The sequence below is a fragment of the Chelonia mydas genome, chromosome 5 (assembly GCF_015237465.2).
Source record: "Chelonia mydas isolate rCheMyd1 chromosome 5, rCheMyd1.pri.v2, whole genome shotgun sequence".
Lineage (NCBI taxonomy): Eukaryota > Metazoa > Chordata > Testudines > Cheloniidae > Chelonia > Chelonia mydas.
This window is the reverse complement of record NC_051245.2, coordinates 100,819,498-100,836,866: the sequence shown is the minus strand read 5'-3', so window position 1 is coordinate 100,836,866 and position 17,369 is coordinate 100,819,498. Positions and strand designations below refer to the sequence as shown.

The window sequence follows — 17,369 nt, the reverse complement described above, 5'->3', positions numbered from 1 at the left end:
ATTCCTAGCCTCCTACACACTGAATGGTTCTCTTTTCTGCTACTGCTCTGTTTTCTTGCACTCCAGCCAAGTGAAGGTGACTAGATTCTTTTCAAATTCACTGCTGCTCACAGGATATCGAATGGCAGCAGCTAAAACTAACAAAACTCTGACCAGTTTGCACTCTGCTTCAGAGTTGCAAAGCTCTGAGGCAGATGTAACAGAACTGTTTGCATGCAGACATAGAAAGACATTTTATCAGTGTATACTCTGATTATGTGTGTTTCACTATCAACAGCCTAGAAACTTAATTTTCTCAAATGAAGTCCTAAAATCTGCAGAAGGTGAGGGTGCCTGGAAAGATTCTTTCTCATTGTGGAATTAAAATATCATTCCACCTTATAAAGGCAAAGAATCACTCCAAAGATGTTTATTTTCTCCCAAACAAAATATTTTATATGCCCTCTGAACCCAGTGCCAAATTCTACATAGAAGCACACAAGCCAAATACACAATTTATACTGGAGACACTGAAATAATCTTTTGCTAAATTTATTGTGACTTCTAAGGCTATTTTTGAGTTTTCATAATCATGTGTATCAAAATTACTGTGGGTTTTATATTCAAATGTGTAATACATATACAAAGTTCAAAATTATTAATTTTTACACCTATTGTAAATATTTTTCAAGATTTCCCACAGAATTTTAAGTGGTGAGGGTAAAAACCATTCAAGCTACAACGTGAGAAAATCTGTGGTCCATTGCTTGCTATAACTGAAAAAAAAAAAAAGCATCTGAAGCACCGCTACCTATTTAATTCCACAACACACGATTCATAACTTAGTAAAAATTAACACTGATTTGTGTTCCTTAAATATTTGCAGAATGAGTCAGAAATAGAGGTTTTCTTTCTACAAAACTATGCATATAGCATACATTATGTATATAGTTAAGTACACACAAGCACCCCTGAAAAGGGGAAGCTAAATGGAAGTTAAAACTCAGCTGTGATTTGTGTTTATATTTCCTCTCTCCATCTTTTCACTTATCATTTTTGTGCCTTCTTCCATGCCATCCCTATACTTGGAACTTCCTTTTGCACATCTGTGAATCATGTAACCATTCTCTTTTCTTTCAAGTCCCATCTGAAAAAAATCACTTCCATAAAACCCACAGACACTACCCCACAGTAGTGCAGCTTTAGAAAAGTCACACCTATTATAAACAATCCAGACTGGATTTCTTTCCGAGTAACCCAGTGCGCTTAAATTTATGATGTTTGTTTAGACTGCGAGCCTCTCAGGGCAGGAAATAGGTTTTTCATCTTGTATTACTGCTGAGCACAGCGTGGAACTTCAATCTAGTACCTTTCAGCGTTTGGGGGGGGGGGGGGGGGCAGGGAGGGAAGTGTGCTCACCAATGGAAGAAGGAAGCTTTCCCTGCACTTCACAGGTCAAGTTCTCCACTCAGCCTTTGTCTCTGCTCTAGCAGGTTTAGCAGGTATGAGGAGTGGTACCACCGTTTACATATACCACACTACTCTGTATTTTGCATGAGCCAGATAGAATACAGAAAAGCTATCTGAAAAATAGCTTAGCGTTTCTAAAGGGTGTGCAGATGTGCAGCAGCAGTGCGAGTAATTTTTTTACACCTGTGCAGGATGCCTACATTAGATGTTTGTACTGATGCTGCTACACCAGGGCAAAAAATCCACACCATAGACAAGACCTGTAGACAAGCGCCAAGGCGAAATATTCATGCAAATAAGCTTCTACTTTCCAACTACCAATTAGCAACTTAGATTTTACTTTCTTTGATCTATTTTTTTTAATCTATTTTCTGGTTCCACTCTCCCCAACTTCCTCCCCTCAAACAGACACATGTATGATTATATACCACACCTGGTGATAGATGCTTGCAAATCCAGCACTTTCTTCATCTCTAGAGTTAAAGAAGGAGCACATTGCTCTTCCTTATAACGTGGTGTCCCTTTCACATGTGGGCTTCCTCTACAAGAAAAATCAAACATTAAATTGAAATAAGCTGCTTGTGTCCCAAGTGGTAATGACTATACAGATCCACATTTCTCACTCAGTTTTTTCTCTTGAAGTATAACTACAGATGCTTACTTAAGAATAACTGACACCGGCAAAGTTAAATGTTTTGAATGCAGTTTTGATACATTCACACTAGATTTATTCTTAGTCATATGATCCTAGTCCAGCCTGAATATTAGAGATACTTGAGCCTTGATAATTTTCATTAATAACCTGAGTACCTGTCTGAATGCTGTTTATTAGTATGTGACCATACCCTTTGTTCATACGTCAATTTTGATTCATCTCACACACAATGTGGTATATTTTAAAAAATTAATGGTATCTTTCATACGAAACTTCTCTATAAAGTTTAGTACTAAATCTTTTCTGAGAGGTGAAGAGATTCCAATTCTCATGGAGATTCTGAAGAATGCAGTTTTGCAAACAATGACTTAGCAGGTCTCTGTTGTATTACAGAGGTTAACACATTAACAAGATACAAGCATTTCAACAATGCTTTTCAGAGGACTCAACATTTATCCCAACATTAATTCTGCATCACACCTCATGAGAAGCAGGAAAGCATTTATTCCTTCACACATGGGAAAATATGAAGCATGCAGGTCCCACAATGAGTCAGTGCCAGAGCTAGTAGAACAAAGCAGTCCCACTACCAGTCCCCTGCTTTAAACAGCAGACCATCAGGTCTAGCACCCTCCAGATGTGAAATACTTCAATATTTTTTTCAAGTTTCACATCCCCACTTCTTCCCTGCTAGCCATAAACTTGCAGTTATTTTAAACCTCAGCTCAATCCTGATGAAATGCAACACAAAATGCTATAATTTTCATATTGATCTACTACGTTACAGGAGCACTTCTGCAAACCATCCAAAATCCAGAGTTTTGTGACGCTATCACAACAGAAACTAATTCAAGTACGGCCAAGTGTTAAGTAAATGTATAGTTATGATTCATAAACACAAAATTCTACGCAAAAAATAACCTCAGGTTTGTTTGAAAAAAGTCACAAGACGAAGAAAATTTGTCAGACAAGGTTAACATTACCACAACAGCCTAAACTTTACTCCACTGCTTAAGCATTGCAGAAAATGTCGTCCTTTGGGTGCGATACTCTCTCGATTACCACATTCTCTAGATTCACCTCACAGCTTTTGTTTATAAATATTATGCTGTGTTTTAACAAATGAAGGTAGTAAATACAGCATAGACCATCTCATAATTCACTGTTGTCTACCATTCCATTGGTTGTTCTTGTAATGTTAACTCACAGGAGGGCAATTCTACATTAGTCTTCCAATGGCAGAGCTACATCTATAGCACAGCACTGGTTTTCAGCCAGGGTTAGCGTACCCCTGGGGTATGCAGAGCTCTTCCTGGGGGTACAACAATTCATCTAGATATCTGCCTAGTTTTACCAAAGGCTACAGAAAAAGCAGTAGTGAAGTCAGCACAAGCTAAAGTTTTATACAGAGAATGACTTGCTTATACTGCTCTGTATACTATACACTGGAATGCAAGTTCAATATTTATATTCCAATTGATTTATTTTATAATTATATGGTGTCATAAATATAAAGGAAAGGGTAAACACCTTTAAATCTCTCCTGGCCAGAGGAAAAACCCTTTCACCTGTAAAGGGTTAAGAAGCTAAGACAACCTCACTGGCACCTGACCAAAATGACCAATGAGGAGACAAGATACTTTCAAAGCTGGAGGGGGGGGGAACAAAGGGTTCTCTGTCTTTTTGTTTTTTTTTTTTTTGGCCAGGACCAGAGCAGGAATGCAGGTCAGAACTCCTGTAAAGGGTTAATAAGCAATCTAGTTAGATATGCATTAGATTCTGTTTTGTTTAAATGGCTGATAAAATAAGATGTGCTGAATGGAATGTATATTCCTATTTGTGTCTTTTTGTAACTTGAGGTTTTGCCTAGAGGGATTCTCTATGTTTTGAATCTGATTACCCTGTAAGGTATTTACCATCCTGATTTTACAGAAGTGATTCTTTTACTTTTTCTTCAATTAAAATTCTTCTTTTAAGAACCTGATTGCTTTTTTTATTGTTCTTAAGATCCAAAGGTTTGGGTCTGTGTTCACCTACGCAACTTGGTGAGGATTTTTTTTTAATCAAGTCTTCCCCAGGAAAGGGGGTGTAGGGCTTGGGGGGATTTTGGGGGAAAAGACGTTTCCAAGTGGGCTCTTTCCCTGTTATATTTGTTAGACGCTTGGTGGTGGCAGCAATAAGGTCCAGGGACAAAAGGTAAAATAGTTTGTACCTTGGGGAAGTTTTAACCTAAGCTGGTAAAAATAAGCTTAGGGGGTTTTTCATGCAGGTCCCCACATCTGTACCCTAGAGTTCAGAGTGGGGAAGGAACCTTGACATATGGTAAAAATGAGAGATTTTTCAGTAATAGTGTGCTGTGACTCTTGTATTTTTATGTCTGATTTTGTAATGGGTATTCAAGACAAATCAGAAAGGGGTACAATAGTCTGAAAGGTTGAGAGCCACTGAACTATAGTAAAGAGGAAATTTCAAGAAAAAGCTAGTGTACACACAGTTTCTATCTATATAATGTTAACTCTGCTTAGCGAGGAAGTCTTTTGCAGCCCCCATAGAAGTATACAATACAATCACTGACATCTGGAGCCAGTTAATATGAATGCATTGTTTCTGCAGAACAGCAGATCTCTTAGAAGAGAATACAAATGATGCAGATTAAAAGAAAAAACACTGACGACATCATGGCTTGCTGGAAAAGGAACAAGAAATTTCAGCTGGTGTTTGCAGACATAGCTCCTTTGAAAAACAAACAAATCTCATAAGCCACAAAGCACCTTTTTCAAAAAGATAAGTGATCATTGGTAAGTGATAATTTTGAACTGTATTTACCACTAATTCCGCTATTCTATTCACCACTAATTACCTCTCATTAATTAACTGCTGATTATAATTTTGCAAATAGAATGCATCTCCTATTATCCAAACACAAAGGGACACACAGATCGCAGTTTGATGAATTAAACAAAAATATTTTATAATGTTTTAAATTAACATTGTAATCTCTTCTTTGTGTTCATTGAAGAAATATTTCTAATTCTTACATGTCAGATTCTCTGTCTTAAAAGATAAATACTCTTTCTTGTGTAATACAAATGCAGTTTAAGGTGGTGTATTAAATTCCAGAAGTATACCGTGTTCAGAAATGACGGACATTTTCATGAGTCGGTTTTACTATTTAAATTACTTTGACCTTTAAACCATGAATGCATGTTGCTGACAGAAGCAGGAAGGAATGTTTCTGTGTTGCCACATCAGCAGCTACTGCACTTCTATTCAAATTCTAAGTAACTGCAATGATTTCATACAAGCTCTGAAGAGGGATGAAAACATTTTCCAAAAGCCAAAGAACTTGATGTCTAAGCGCTTATGAACACATTTTCTGCAGAACTCTACTTGCATTAAAATGTAAAGGAAAAAAACCCTTGCTGAAGAAATATGTCAATGGGGGGTTTTTTTGTTTTGTTTTTTGCTTCTTTATAGGGTAAGCAGAAGGCCCAAAAGGTTTCCTCCATTTGTTCCTCTCCACTGGGAATTCACATCTTGACTAGTGCCCTGGATGACTGAATGCCTGGCAGAATTATGTCAGATGCCATGAAAGAAACCTAAGAGATAAAAATTGGGTTTTATTCACTATTTAAAACTCTGATTTTGGTTTTGTTAGTTAATTAATATAAGTACAGAATCATAGAAATGTAAGAGCAGAAGGGACCTCCAGAGGTCATCTAGTGAGTCCACCCCCGAGCTGAGCCAGGAACAAGTATATCTAGACCAACCCAGACAACCCATTCTTAAAAACCTCCAAAGCTGGGGATTCCACAACCTCCCCTGGTAATACAGTCAAGTACCTAAGTATACTTATAGTTAGATAGTTTTTCCTAATATCTAATCTAAAACTCCTTTGCAGCAAATAAGATTACTTCTTGCCCTACCTTCAGTGGACATGAAGAACAATTGATCACCATCCTCTTTATAACCACTCTTAACATATCTGAAGACTTATCAGGTCTCTCCCCCATCCCAGTCTTTTCTCAAGACTGGACATTCCCAAATTTCGTTTTTTGTTTTTTTAAATCTTTCCTCATAGGTCAGATTTTCTAAACCTTTAAATCATTTGTGTTGGTCTCCTCTGGACTCTCTCTAATTTATCCACATCTGTCTTAAAATGTACTGCCTGAAACTGGACACAATACTCCAGCTAAGGACTCACCAACTTCAGACAGAATGGGTCAGTTACCTCTCATGTCTTACATATGACCCTTATGTTAATACATACCATAATGATATTGGGCCTTTTTTGCCACTGCACTACACTATTGGCTCATATTCAATTTGTGATTCACTATAACCTCTCGATCCTTTTCTGCAGTACTACCTAGCCATTTATTCCCCATTTCATATTTGTGCACTCAATTCTTCCTTCCTAAGTATAATACTTTGCACTTGTCTTTACTGAATTTCATCCTGTTGATTACTGGCCAATTCTCCAATGTACCAAGGTTATGCTGAATTCTAAGCCTGTCCTCCAAAGTGCTTGCAAACCTTCCCAGTTTGGTGTCCTCTTCAAATTTTATTAGCATTCTCTCCACTCCATTAATGAAAATACTGATCAGTATTGGACCCAGGACAGACTCCTCAGGGACCCCACTAGATTCACCCTCCCAGTCTGACAAGTCATTGATAACTACTCTAAGTATGATTTTTCAACCAGCTGTGCACCCACCTTATAGTAATTCCATTTAGATCACATTTCCCTTGTTTTATTATGAGAATTTAATGTGGGATCGTGTCAAAAACCTCACTAAAAATAAAGATTAGCATGTCTACCACTTCCCCCATCCCTGTCAAAGAACAAAATTAGGTGGTATTGCCTGATTTATTCTTGACAAATTTATGTTGCAATTATGTGTCACCTAGTATCCTTTAGGAGCTTTTACAAACTGATTGTTTAATAATTTGTTTCAGTATCTTTCCAGGTATCAAAGTTAGGCTAACTAGTTTATAATTCCCTGGGTCCTCATTGTTCCTCCTTCTAAAGGTAAGGATTGTGTTTGCCCTTCTCTAGTACTCCATGAGCTCTTGAAGATAATTGTTACTGGTTCTGAGACTGCTCCAACTAGTTCCTTAAGTACTCTAGGCTGAATTTTGTCAAGCCCTGTCAACTTGAATAAATATAACTCATCTAAATATTCTTTAGCCTGTTCTTTCCCTATTCTGGCTTGTGTTCCTTTCCTCTTCTTATTAATGCTAAGCTTGTTAAACATCCGCTCACAATTAACCCTCTTATTGAAGACTGAAGGAAAACAGGCATTAAACACCTCTGCCTGTCTGTTAAAGATTTAACATGGCTGATCATTAAAAGTGAAGACCTGAGAATACTCCCATTACATCTGTGTGATTCAAGGAAGGCCCTCAGAAAGACAAAATTTTATGTCCCTCATATTTCTATGGTAAAATATAAGAATGGGGGAAGGGAACTGCAACTTTCAGGCCTCCTTTAATGCATCATAAAGAATCAAAGAGAGGCACAAATTCTTATCCTGGTAAGATTTCAGACCACAGAATAATTCCTTAAAGATATTTTACTTATAACTCAATCTCATGTCACCTATGATGCATCTATTTCACTGCACAGCTAAGATCATGAGTACTACATGGTTATTATAGAGCTAACAGAAGCACCTTCCAAATTATGACATTCATATTTTAAGTGAAGACTTTAACTTGGTGTAAAATGACTAAACTGTTTAAAGATAATTCCCATTTAATTGCTGCACCTCTTCTCTCCAAAATCTCACACTTGTCTTCATCTTTTCCCATCTCCAACCCCATTCCTTCTTGTAGGTCAGCATCACTGTCCTCCCCAGACCAATACCTTGGTTTCCATTTTGTTTCTGAACAATGCAGGTATATCCTGTAAACAAGGGCAGGAAATCTAAACACACACACAAATTTGTTATAGGACTTGCAAAATTAAGAGGTTTACTTGCATATAAGCAGGGGAAAAGGTATGAGAGGAAGCATGAGATACCACTCCCACTGAAGTCAATGGCTTCCATCAAAAAACTGATGCAGGGATGAAGGGAATAGGTTTTAGACTAAAAGAATGCTCAGTTTTAGTCAAAGGCAGCAGCAGCACTGGGCAAATATACCGAGTTCCACTTCACTGGAAATGTTTTCACTCCGTTCCTAAAAAATATGCTGAGCAGACTAATGGTATAGTTCAGTGACAAACGTGTGCAATTTGGAGTGGGAGGTGAAGGAGCATGAAGACCTCCATGTCGAAAAAACCTGAATACCTGCCATTTGATACACCCTGCTCCATTCCAAAGGCAAAATAATTCACCCTTCAGAATAATTTTTTAAAATGAGCTTTGTGATAAGTCAATGCTAGCAGAAATGATTAAGCAGTAACCAGAAAAGAGGTAAATTCCAACAGAGTCAGAGAAAGCATACTAACCTTTCTTTCAATTTGGTGTTGCTAAAATGTTAGCAAGGAGTTCCCAGGAATCCCCATCAGTCCAGTACATAAAAGATATTTTATCTTTAAATGAAGACGCAAACACGAATCCAGGGATTCCTTTTCTACTGAAGAGATATGGGTAATGTGTAACTAATATCCAAAAACCTGTTGCACAAATCTCCCACTACTTCTTTAGTCCACCTTACTACAGAAATATACCTCCTTTCCAGCCTTAATCAGGCTGGCACCTGCACCCTGCCAGGACTTTTGTGGTTTACTTTATATTTACAAATTATTGAACATTAAATAGTGCCATTATTAACTAACCAACATCAAGTATTGTGCCACGGGAAGGCATTATATAGAGGTCACACTGCCTGCTTCAGAAGCTACCCAAGGATCCATAAAGGTGAGCTACAAAGTTTTGTTTTTTTTAAATTAGATGTATTTTTTGCTTCTTTGTAATCTGTGAGACAGGCCTGAAATGGTCCCCTTTCGCTCAATTATTTTCAGCTTACAAATATTAAGAAAAAATAAGGGTGGTCTTCTGTGGTGTTTCTGGAGGACTTCATTTTGGGATTGGTCTCAAATGTTTATTGTGAATTTACACCTTAATTGAAGAATATTTGAACAACATAAGCAGTACTACCCAGCATTTTAAGAATATCATGGTGTTTGTATCAGAAAGGATGAACACAGAGTGGTGTCCAAGAGGGAGCTTATTGTCCAAGTATCATTTATAATTTACGGGCACGTAGTCAAGTAAAGGGAACGATTAGAAGCTGTATGGAATTCATTATTTTAAAACTAGCTCACTGTGGCAGGGCGAGGACTCACCAGCACGGCGCCTCCTGCTGGTCTTCTAGGGAATCAGCTCTTTCAGCACAGAGTGCCCTCTGCAGGCCGGTGTCTCGCCCACCGCTGGCCCCTGTGTCCCTCCCGCACCCTGATGCCTGCTCTACATCTGGGTTCTGCCCCCCAGAAACAACCCACAATGGGGGTCTCCCCACCCAGGGGAATCCCCAACCCTCTATCCCCACCTTACCTCAGTGGCTATTGCCAGTCACCATCTAGCCCCCACTCCCTGGGGCAGACTGCATTGTATTCATTATCATTATCTGCCTTTGGGCTGCCCGTTTGCAGCCCCAGTACCTTTTGTAGGCCTTTAATTAGGCCTGCAGCCTGGGGTTTTGCTAGGCTGGAGCTCCTCAGTTCCCTCTGCCCTTCCCCAGCACTGCTCCTCCCTAGGTACCCTTCTCAGCTCCCAGGCAGCCAAGTCCTTCTCCCTCAAGGAAGCTAGACAGTGCATGCCAGCTTCTGGCCCACTGCCCTCTTATAAGGGCCAGCTGGGCCCTGGTTAAGCTGACCACAGCTGTAGCTGCTTTCCTAGGCAGCTTAGCCTTCCCCACTGCAGCCCTCTTCAGGGCTGCTTTATCCCATTCAGGCAGGAGCAGGGTGACCACCCCACTACACTCACACATAATGGACAGACTCCTTTTTAGGAAAGCCGGGAGAGGTGTTATCATAACCAGAAAATGCACAGAGTGCAAGCATTGCATATAGGCAGATCCAGAGGTCAGTGAAACAAGTGAAAGATGCAAGTTTTAACAATTTAAATTCCATAATTGTCAAATCACTCTTGGTCCACAGATGCTGGAGCCAATTTACACAAGAACATGCAAAGAATTGCCCTCAGAAGGCTAACCAGCAAATACCTGCAGAAAAACAAATTTATCTCCAACATGAAAGACTAAATCTTTGTGATCTTGCCATTCATGGAATGTAAAATCACGCTTGCCAAAACATGTCCTTTCCACAACACCTTTGCAAGGTAGCTTGATGCCTCAGACATTAAAAAATGTATCATGCTTGTCTCTGAATACAAAGAAATTGCATCACATAATTTGCTTATGCAATATGTAAAGACAAATCTCCACCAAACCACTTGTGATGCCTCTGCTACTGACAAAAAACTCCAAAAGGCAACTCGTGTGAGACTGATCCTGGCTGCACTGACAAATTAAACCATTTTAGATGAAATGTTTAAACATGGTTCATGCCTACAGTTTAGCCAGTGTTTGGTCAGCATAGACCAGGCATAAGTCTTTTATAAGCCACATTTTAAATCAGTTTTCATTGGTGAGTCTACATGAGAAAAGTCGTCACTGACACTTCATTGTGTAGCATGCTTTCTATGAAGGGTTCTGAAAACTGTTTGGCCTCAACGGGTATAAAAGCAATAAAACAGGTTAAATCCAATTAAAACAATTCCAGATTAGGTCACTGTCTAGACTTAATTTTCACAAAAGCCATTTTAACACAATGATACCTCGTCCACAATACAGGCAAAACTATGGCTGAAAGCTTTTAAAGTGAATTCTTAGCAGCGTCTTTCTAGACTAGGTGGCTGCCACAGGATGCCACCTGTAACGCTGAATCACTATGAACTGGATTTTACTGTAGATTGAGGGAAATGTACAAGCAAGTATATTTCAGCATCAAATACTGACACAACAACTAGTTTGTTTACTTTGTAGCTTCCATAGACCAAGCTCACTGCACACACCAAGAGTTCCCTGTATTTCTCCATTCCACTCCACAAGCTGCCTAGAAGCCACGCTCCCATTCCCCTTTATTTCAGGACCTCCCTTAAACTCCCCCACCCGCTCCTTCATGCCTGGAGCTCTGTGCGCGCCTCATTCCTGGGTTTCTGTGCCCCACCCATACCAGGGCTCTGTGTGCACCCCCATTTCTATGCCCTCCCCTCCCCCACCCATGGCAAGGGCTCTATGAGCCCCCACTTTCCCTTCTAGAGTTCTCCTACCCCCCACATGAGGGGCTTTGCATGCTCCCATTTCCCCTCCCATGGCAGGGGTTTGTGTGTGTCCCCATTTACTCCTCATGGAAGGGGCTCTGCCTGCCACCCGCTACCTTTCCCCCATGAAATGGGGTCTGTCTTACATTCGCTCCCTATACCAGGCGCTCACAATCTCTCCTTGCAAGAGATTCTGTGTGTCTCCTTACTAGGATCCCCCATTCCCACCCCCATGTCAGGACTGTGGGCAGACCCCTACTCCCCTCCCACCTTACCTGAATTCAGAGTGTGGACATGTTAAACTCTATTGGGAGGATGAGCAGAGATGAGATGGGGGCAGTATTATGCTGGAAGGTGTTAAAGGGTATTATCAGTCAGTTGTTTGATGTACAGCCAATTGAGAAGCTGCTTGACACTCCAGCTGTGCTAAACAGATGGCAGGAGCTCCATATGTTCCCCATTTTTAATCTTTTGGTAATCTGATTTCCAAATCAGTGGAGTGCTAACCACAGATGCCAAGAACATTCCCTGAAAGTTTGGGATTGATTATATGTCATGTTCAAAAGATCCCACATGGTATACAAACAAATGCCATCAAGCTGAGTATATGGCCTCGCAAGCTCAGGCAACTAGAGTTTCATAGACTAACATGCATGGTATAAAACTTTTTGAACTGTTATGTGCTAGCAAATACTGCCCTAATATAATTCCTTTGTTGTCAACAAAACAAGGTGTAACCGACCTAGATTTAGTTTTGTACATAGTATAAAACTGGCTAATGGAGAACTACCACCTATCTGAACCATATAGCTAAAGCACAGTCTAGTATCAAACTTATTTCCCTCCAAAGACACTTTGACAAGTTATGTAGTATTCAAGTAACTATATACCACTTCATTCCTTTTATGTAAATGTTGACATTCGAGTTTAATAATCAAACCTCTGACCATATTAACCGTATCCTACTGAAACACAGAAAAAAAACCCCTCAATGATAAAGGTAACAATCTCTATACATTTAATCTTGCTAAAAAACAGATAGTGGCAGTGGGTAAAATTTTCCAGGAATACAGGTGACAGGCTCAAGTCCCAATTTTAAAGAGTGATTTTAGGCATATATGTGTGACTTAATGGGTGGGCAAGGGCCTATTCAGGGCAATGGGCCATTAGGAAAAAACAGTAGGCCTTAGGGGAAGCTTATCTCCCACCTGGTGATGAGCCTGCCCGAGAACACTCCAAGCAGCCTGTGAGTAATGTCTGCTATTACTCTACACAGACATGTGATCAGACCACATGATGCTGGACTCCATCTTGGGATGTCAGTATTTTTCCACAGACTGGTCTGGGAGCCAAGCTTTGAAACAAAGGGTTCCCACCATACGCAAAAGCTATACAAGGCAGGGAGTGACATCATCTGGTGTTCTTCACTCCCTATACAAGACAACTCCTGGAAACACCTGAGGAACAAAGACTGAGCTGGGGGAAGTGCTGGACCCAGGAGCGTGTCTGCAGCTTATCACAGTAGCACAGTGTGAAAGGGAGCCCAGGCTGGTGGATCGGAGGGCTCAGTGGTACCCCAGTTCCACGTGGCACCCCGGGGGGAACCCATCACAGAGACAATAGGAAATTCAGAAGGACATAGCCCTGAGTAGTTGGAGAAAATGGGAAGGAAAGTTAAACAGCAATGGCTCTGGTTACTCCTTGGGTGGTGCCTAGGTATTAATGCAACAAATGGTGTTACAAGCGCCTCCCCCGACTACTGCCACATACACACACCCATCAACAAAAAGTTCTGATTTCTGTCACTGAAAGAGAAATTGTGTTCAGCAGCTGTACTTCCTGGGTATGAGATCTTTAATGCCCTGACTCGGGAAGCAGCTCCTGACACACACTTGTCTAAGAAGGAGGACATCTACATGGTTAATGCACTAGCCTGGGATTCAGGAGATGTGGGTTCAATTCCCAGTTCTGCCACAGAATTCCTAAACAAGTTATGCCAATGGAGGCATTTAAGAACAGGTTGAATGAACACCCATTAGGGATGGTCTAGGTTTACTTGGTCCTGCCTCAGCACAGGGGCTGGGCTTGATGACCTCTGAAGGTCCCTTCCAGCCCTACATTGCTATGATTCTACAGAGGAAGAGTAGGGTACTTTCTTCACTACCAGGTTCCAGTACAACCTCAGGCCAGACACAACTTCCATCACCCGACAACAAATGGCTCTGATTACATCTAAGTTAAGTTTATACAAGAGCTGTTTAAACTTTAATTCGTCTAAGCTGCACAATAATGCTCATTTTCCTTAAAAATGTTGAAATATCCAACAGTGATCTGCAACAGAGTGAAATACAGGACACAGCTGCTATCCCATAATCCTTGATCCTTTTTACATTGATCTGCTTTACACTACAGAGTTGAAAGTAGCCACTGTACACTTTAATGTTATAAGTAGTATTGTTAGAGAGGATCACAGTTCTGTACCCAACCTGGTAAAACTCTGTTCTAACTACAACTAAACATGCTTAATCTCAACATACTCATGTGCAAGACTATCACTCTGTCAGAGTAGAAAGTTCTTTGAATCTTAATACCATCTTGACAATATTTGACAAATATAGAATCAATAATCCAGAATGCCATCTTTCAACTAGTTATCTGGGTCCCACTTGGTATCTTAAAAGTCTGCTGGAAAGCACCGAGGAGCTGGATTTGTCAATATCAATGTACACATTTATTTGAAGGACAAAGCCCCTCAAAGAACTGCCAAATCTTTCCAATCTGCCACTGCTCAAGACAAGCTTATCTGACAGTCAGCTGAAGATTTTAGACCTTACTCATACAAGAGGTAAGGACAATCTGCTTCCATAGATCAGAGTCACTTAGCTCTACGTGCCAAAGTAGCTAAAGAAATTTCCTGGCCTTAATCTACACAAGAAACTTCCAGACATTAATGAGTGCATAACACATGGATCACTGGCAGCATGTAGCAACTAATGAATTGGGCTACGGTCCAAACACACGTTTTAAAAACAAGGATCCTCTTGTGCAGGAGGAAGATTAGGACCTTCAGATTCTCTTATGAGGTAAAATTATCTCCTTTCAAAATCAATAAATCCTGCTCTTGGTTATTAAAATAAACTACAAGTCCTAGATTACAGGGGTTTCACAAACATGCCATGGCTTACAGGGAAAAAACCTTCAGTGGTCAGAGTGGAAGCTGAGACCAACCAATTCTTTCTCCCTAAAATTCCATCCAATCACAGCCAGGAACACCTAGCCTCTTCAGAGATTCACAGACTGCAGAGAGAGAGTGTCTCTGCCCAAGTTCTTCTCATGCTCCGTGTGGGTGGGTGGGAAAGAGCCTTCTACCCCCATTCATGGGAACTCTGTTCTCAAGATACAGAGACAGCAAGAATCCCAATTTCTTGCTTCAAACTGAGCCCCCCTGAGAACTGTCTTCCCCCCCACCCCACCTCCCCACCCAGAAATGTCTCTTACATTTAACCCTACAGTTTCCACGCTATACTCCATAAAATAGTTTCCCTTCAGAAATAAAGCTCACATGAAGAGAAACTTTCAGTAAGTACCACACTGATCAGGTTTCAGAGTAGCAGCCGTGTTAGTCTGTATCCGCAAAAAGAAAAGAAGTACTTGTGGCACCTTAGAGACTAACAAATGTATTTGAGCATAAGCTTTCATGAGCTACAACTCACTTCATCGGATGCATTCAGTGGAAAATACAGTGGGGAGATTTTATATACACAGAGAACATGAAACAATGGGTATTACCATACACACTGTAACGAGAGATCAGGTAAGGTGAGCTATTACCAGCAGGAGAGGAAAAAAACCTTTTGTAGTGATATTCAAGGTGGGCCATTTCCAGCAATTGACAAGAACATGTGAGGAACAGGGGGGAGGGGAGAGTGAGAGAATAAACATGGAGAAATAGTTTTACTTTGTGTAATGACCCATCCACTCCCAGTCTTTATGCAAGCCTAATGTAATGGTGTCCAGTTTGCAAATTAATTCCAATTCAGCAGTCTCTCGTTGGAGTCTGTTTTTGAAGTTTTTTTTGTTGAAGAATTGCCACTTTTAGGTCTGTAATCGAGTGACCAGGGAGACTGAAGTGTTCTCTGACTGGTTTTTGAATGTTATAATTCTTGACAGCTGATTTGTGTCCATTTATTCTTTTACGTAGAGACTGTCCGGTCTGGCCAATGTACATGTCAGAGGGGCATTGCTGGCACATGATGGCATATATCACATTGGTAGATGCACAGGTGAACGAGCCTCTGACAGGATGGCTGATGTGATTAGGCCCTATGATGGTGTCCCCTGAATAGATATGTGGACACAGTTGGCAATAGGCTTTGTTGCAAGGATAGGTTCCTGGGTTCTGTTGTGTGGTGGCTGGTGAGTATTTGCTTCAGGTTGGGGGGCTGTCTGTAAGCAAGGACTGGCCTGTCTCCCAAGATCTGAGAGAGTGATGGATCGTCCTTCAGGATAGATTGTAGATCCCTGATGATGCGTTGGAGAGGTTTTAGTTGGGGGCTGAAGGTGATAGCTAGTGGCGTTCTGTTATTTTCTTTGTTGGGCCTGTCCTGTAGTAGGTAACTTCTGGGTACTCTTCTGGCTTTGTCAATCTGTTTCTTCACTTCAACAGATGGGTACTGTAGTTGTAAGAATGCTTGATAGAGATCTTGTAGGTGTTTGTCTCTGTCTGAGGGGTTGGAGCAAATGCGGTTGTATCGTAGAGCTTGGCTGTAGACAATGGATTGTGTGGTGTGGTCTGGATGAAAGCTGGAGGCATGTAAGTATAGTAGTCAGTAGGTTTCTGGTATAGGGTGGTGTTTATGTGACCATCGCTTATTAGCACTGTAGCATCCAGGAAGTGGATCTCTTGTGTGGACTGGTCCAAGCTGAGGTTGATGGTGGGATGGAAATTGTTGAAATCATGGCGGAATTCCTCAACGGCTTCTTTTCCATGGGTCCAGATGATGAAGATGTCATCAATGTAGCGCAAGTAGAGTAGGGACATTAGGGGACGAGAGCTGAGGAAGCGTTGTTCTAAGTCAGCCATAAAAATGTTGGCATACTGTGGGGCCATGCGGGTACCCATAGCAGTGCCGCTGATTTGAAGATATACACTGTCCCCAAATGTGAAATAGTTATGGGTGAGGACAAAGTCACAAAGTGCAGCCACCAGGTTTGCCGTGACATTATCGGGGATAGTGTTCCTGACGGCTTGTAGTCCATCTTTGTGTGGAATGTTGGTGCAGAGGGCTTCTACATCCATAGTGGCTAGGATGGTGTTTTCAGGAAGATCACCAATGGACTGTAGTTTCCTCAGGAAGTCAGTGGTGTCTCAAAGACAGCTGGGAGTGCTGGTAGCATAGGGCCTGAGGAGGGAGTCTACATAGCCAGACAATCCTGCTGTCAGGGTGCCAATGCCTGAGATGATGGGGCGTCCAGGATTTCCAGGTTTATGGATCTTGGGTAGCAGATAGAATACCCCTGCTCAGGGTTCTAGGGGTGTGTGTCTGTGCGGATTTGTTCTTGAGCTTTTTCAGGGAGTTTCCTGAGTAAATGCTGTAGTTTCTTTTGGTAACCCTCAGTGGGATCAGAGGGTAATGGCTTGTAGAAAGTGGTGTTGGAGAGCTGCCGAGCAGCCTCTTGTTCATATTCCGACGTATTCGTGATGACGACAGCACCTCCTTTGTCAGCCTTTTTGATTATGATGTCAGAGTTGTTTCTGAGGCTGTGGATGGCATTGTGTTCTGCACGGCTGAGGTTATGGGGCAAGTGATGCTGCTTTTCCACAATTTCAGCCCGTGCACGTCGGCGGAAGCACTCTATATAGAAGTCCAATCTGTTGTTTCGACCTTCAGGAGGAGTCCACACAGAATCCTTCTTTTTGTAGTGTTGGTTGGAAGGTCTCTGTGGGTTAGTATGCTGTTCAGAGGTGTGTTGGAAATATTCCTTGAGTCAGA

The 17,369-nt window shown here is 41.1% G+C and overlaps 1 protein-coding gene across 5 annotated transcripts in view; it reads right to left on the bottom strand.

Annotated features, from left to right (window-relative positions):
- Positions 1 to 17,369, bottom strand: part of RIC1 (RIC1 homolog, RAB6A GEF complex partner 1) — a 79,759-nt gene that overhangs the window by 41,204 nt on the left and 21,186 nt on the right. For all 5 annotated transcript variants that reach the window (XM_037901895.2, XM_037901896.2, XM_037901897.1 and 2 more), the window contains one exon: positions 1,883 to 1,990. In XM_037901895.2, coding sequence (XP_037757823.1) covers positions 1,883 to 1,990 — 108 coding nt within the window. Of the gene's footprint in view, positions 1 to 1,882; positions 1,991 to 17,369 lie in introns of those variants that run through there.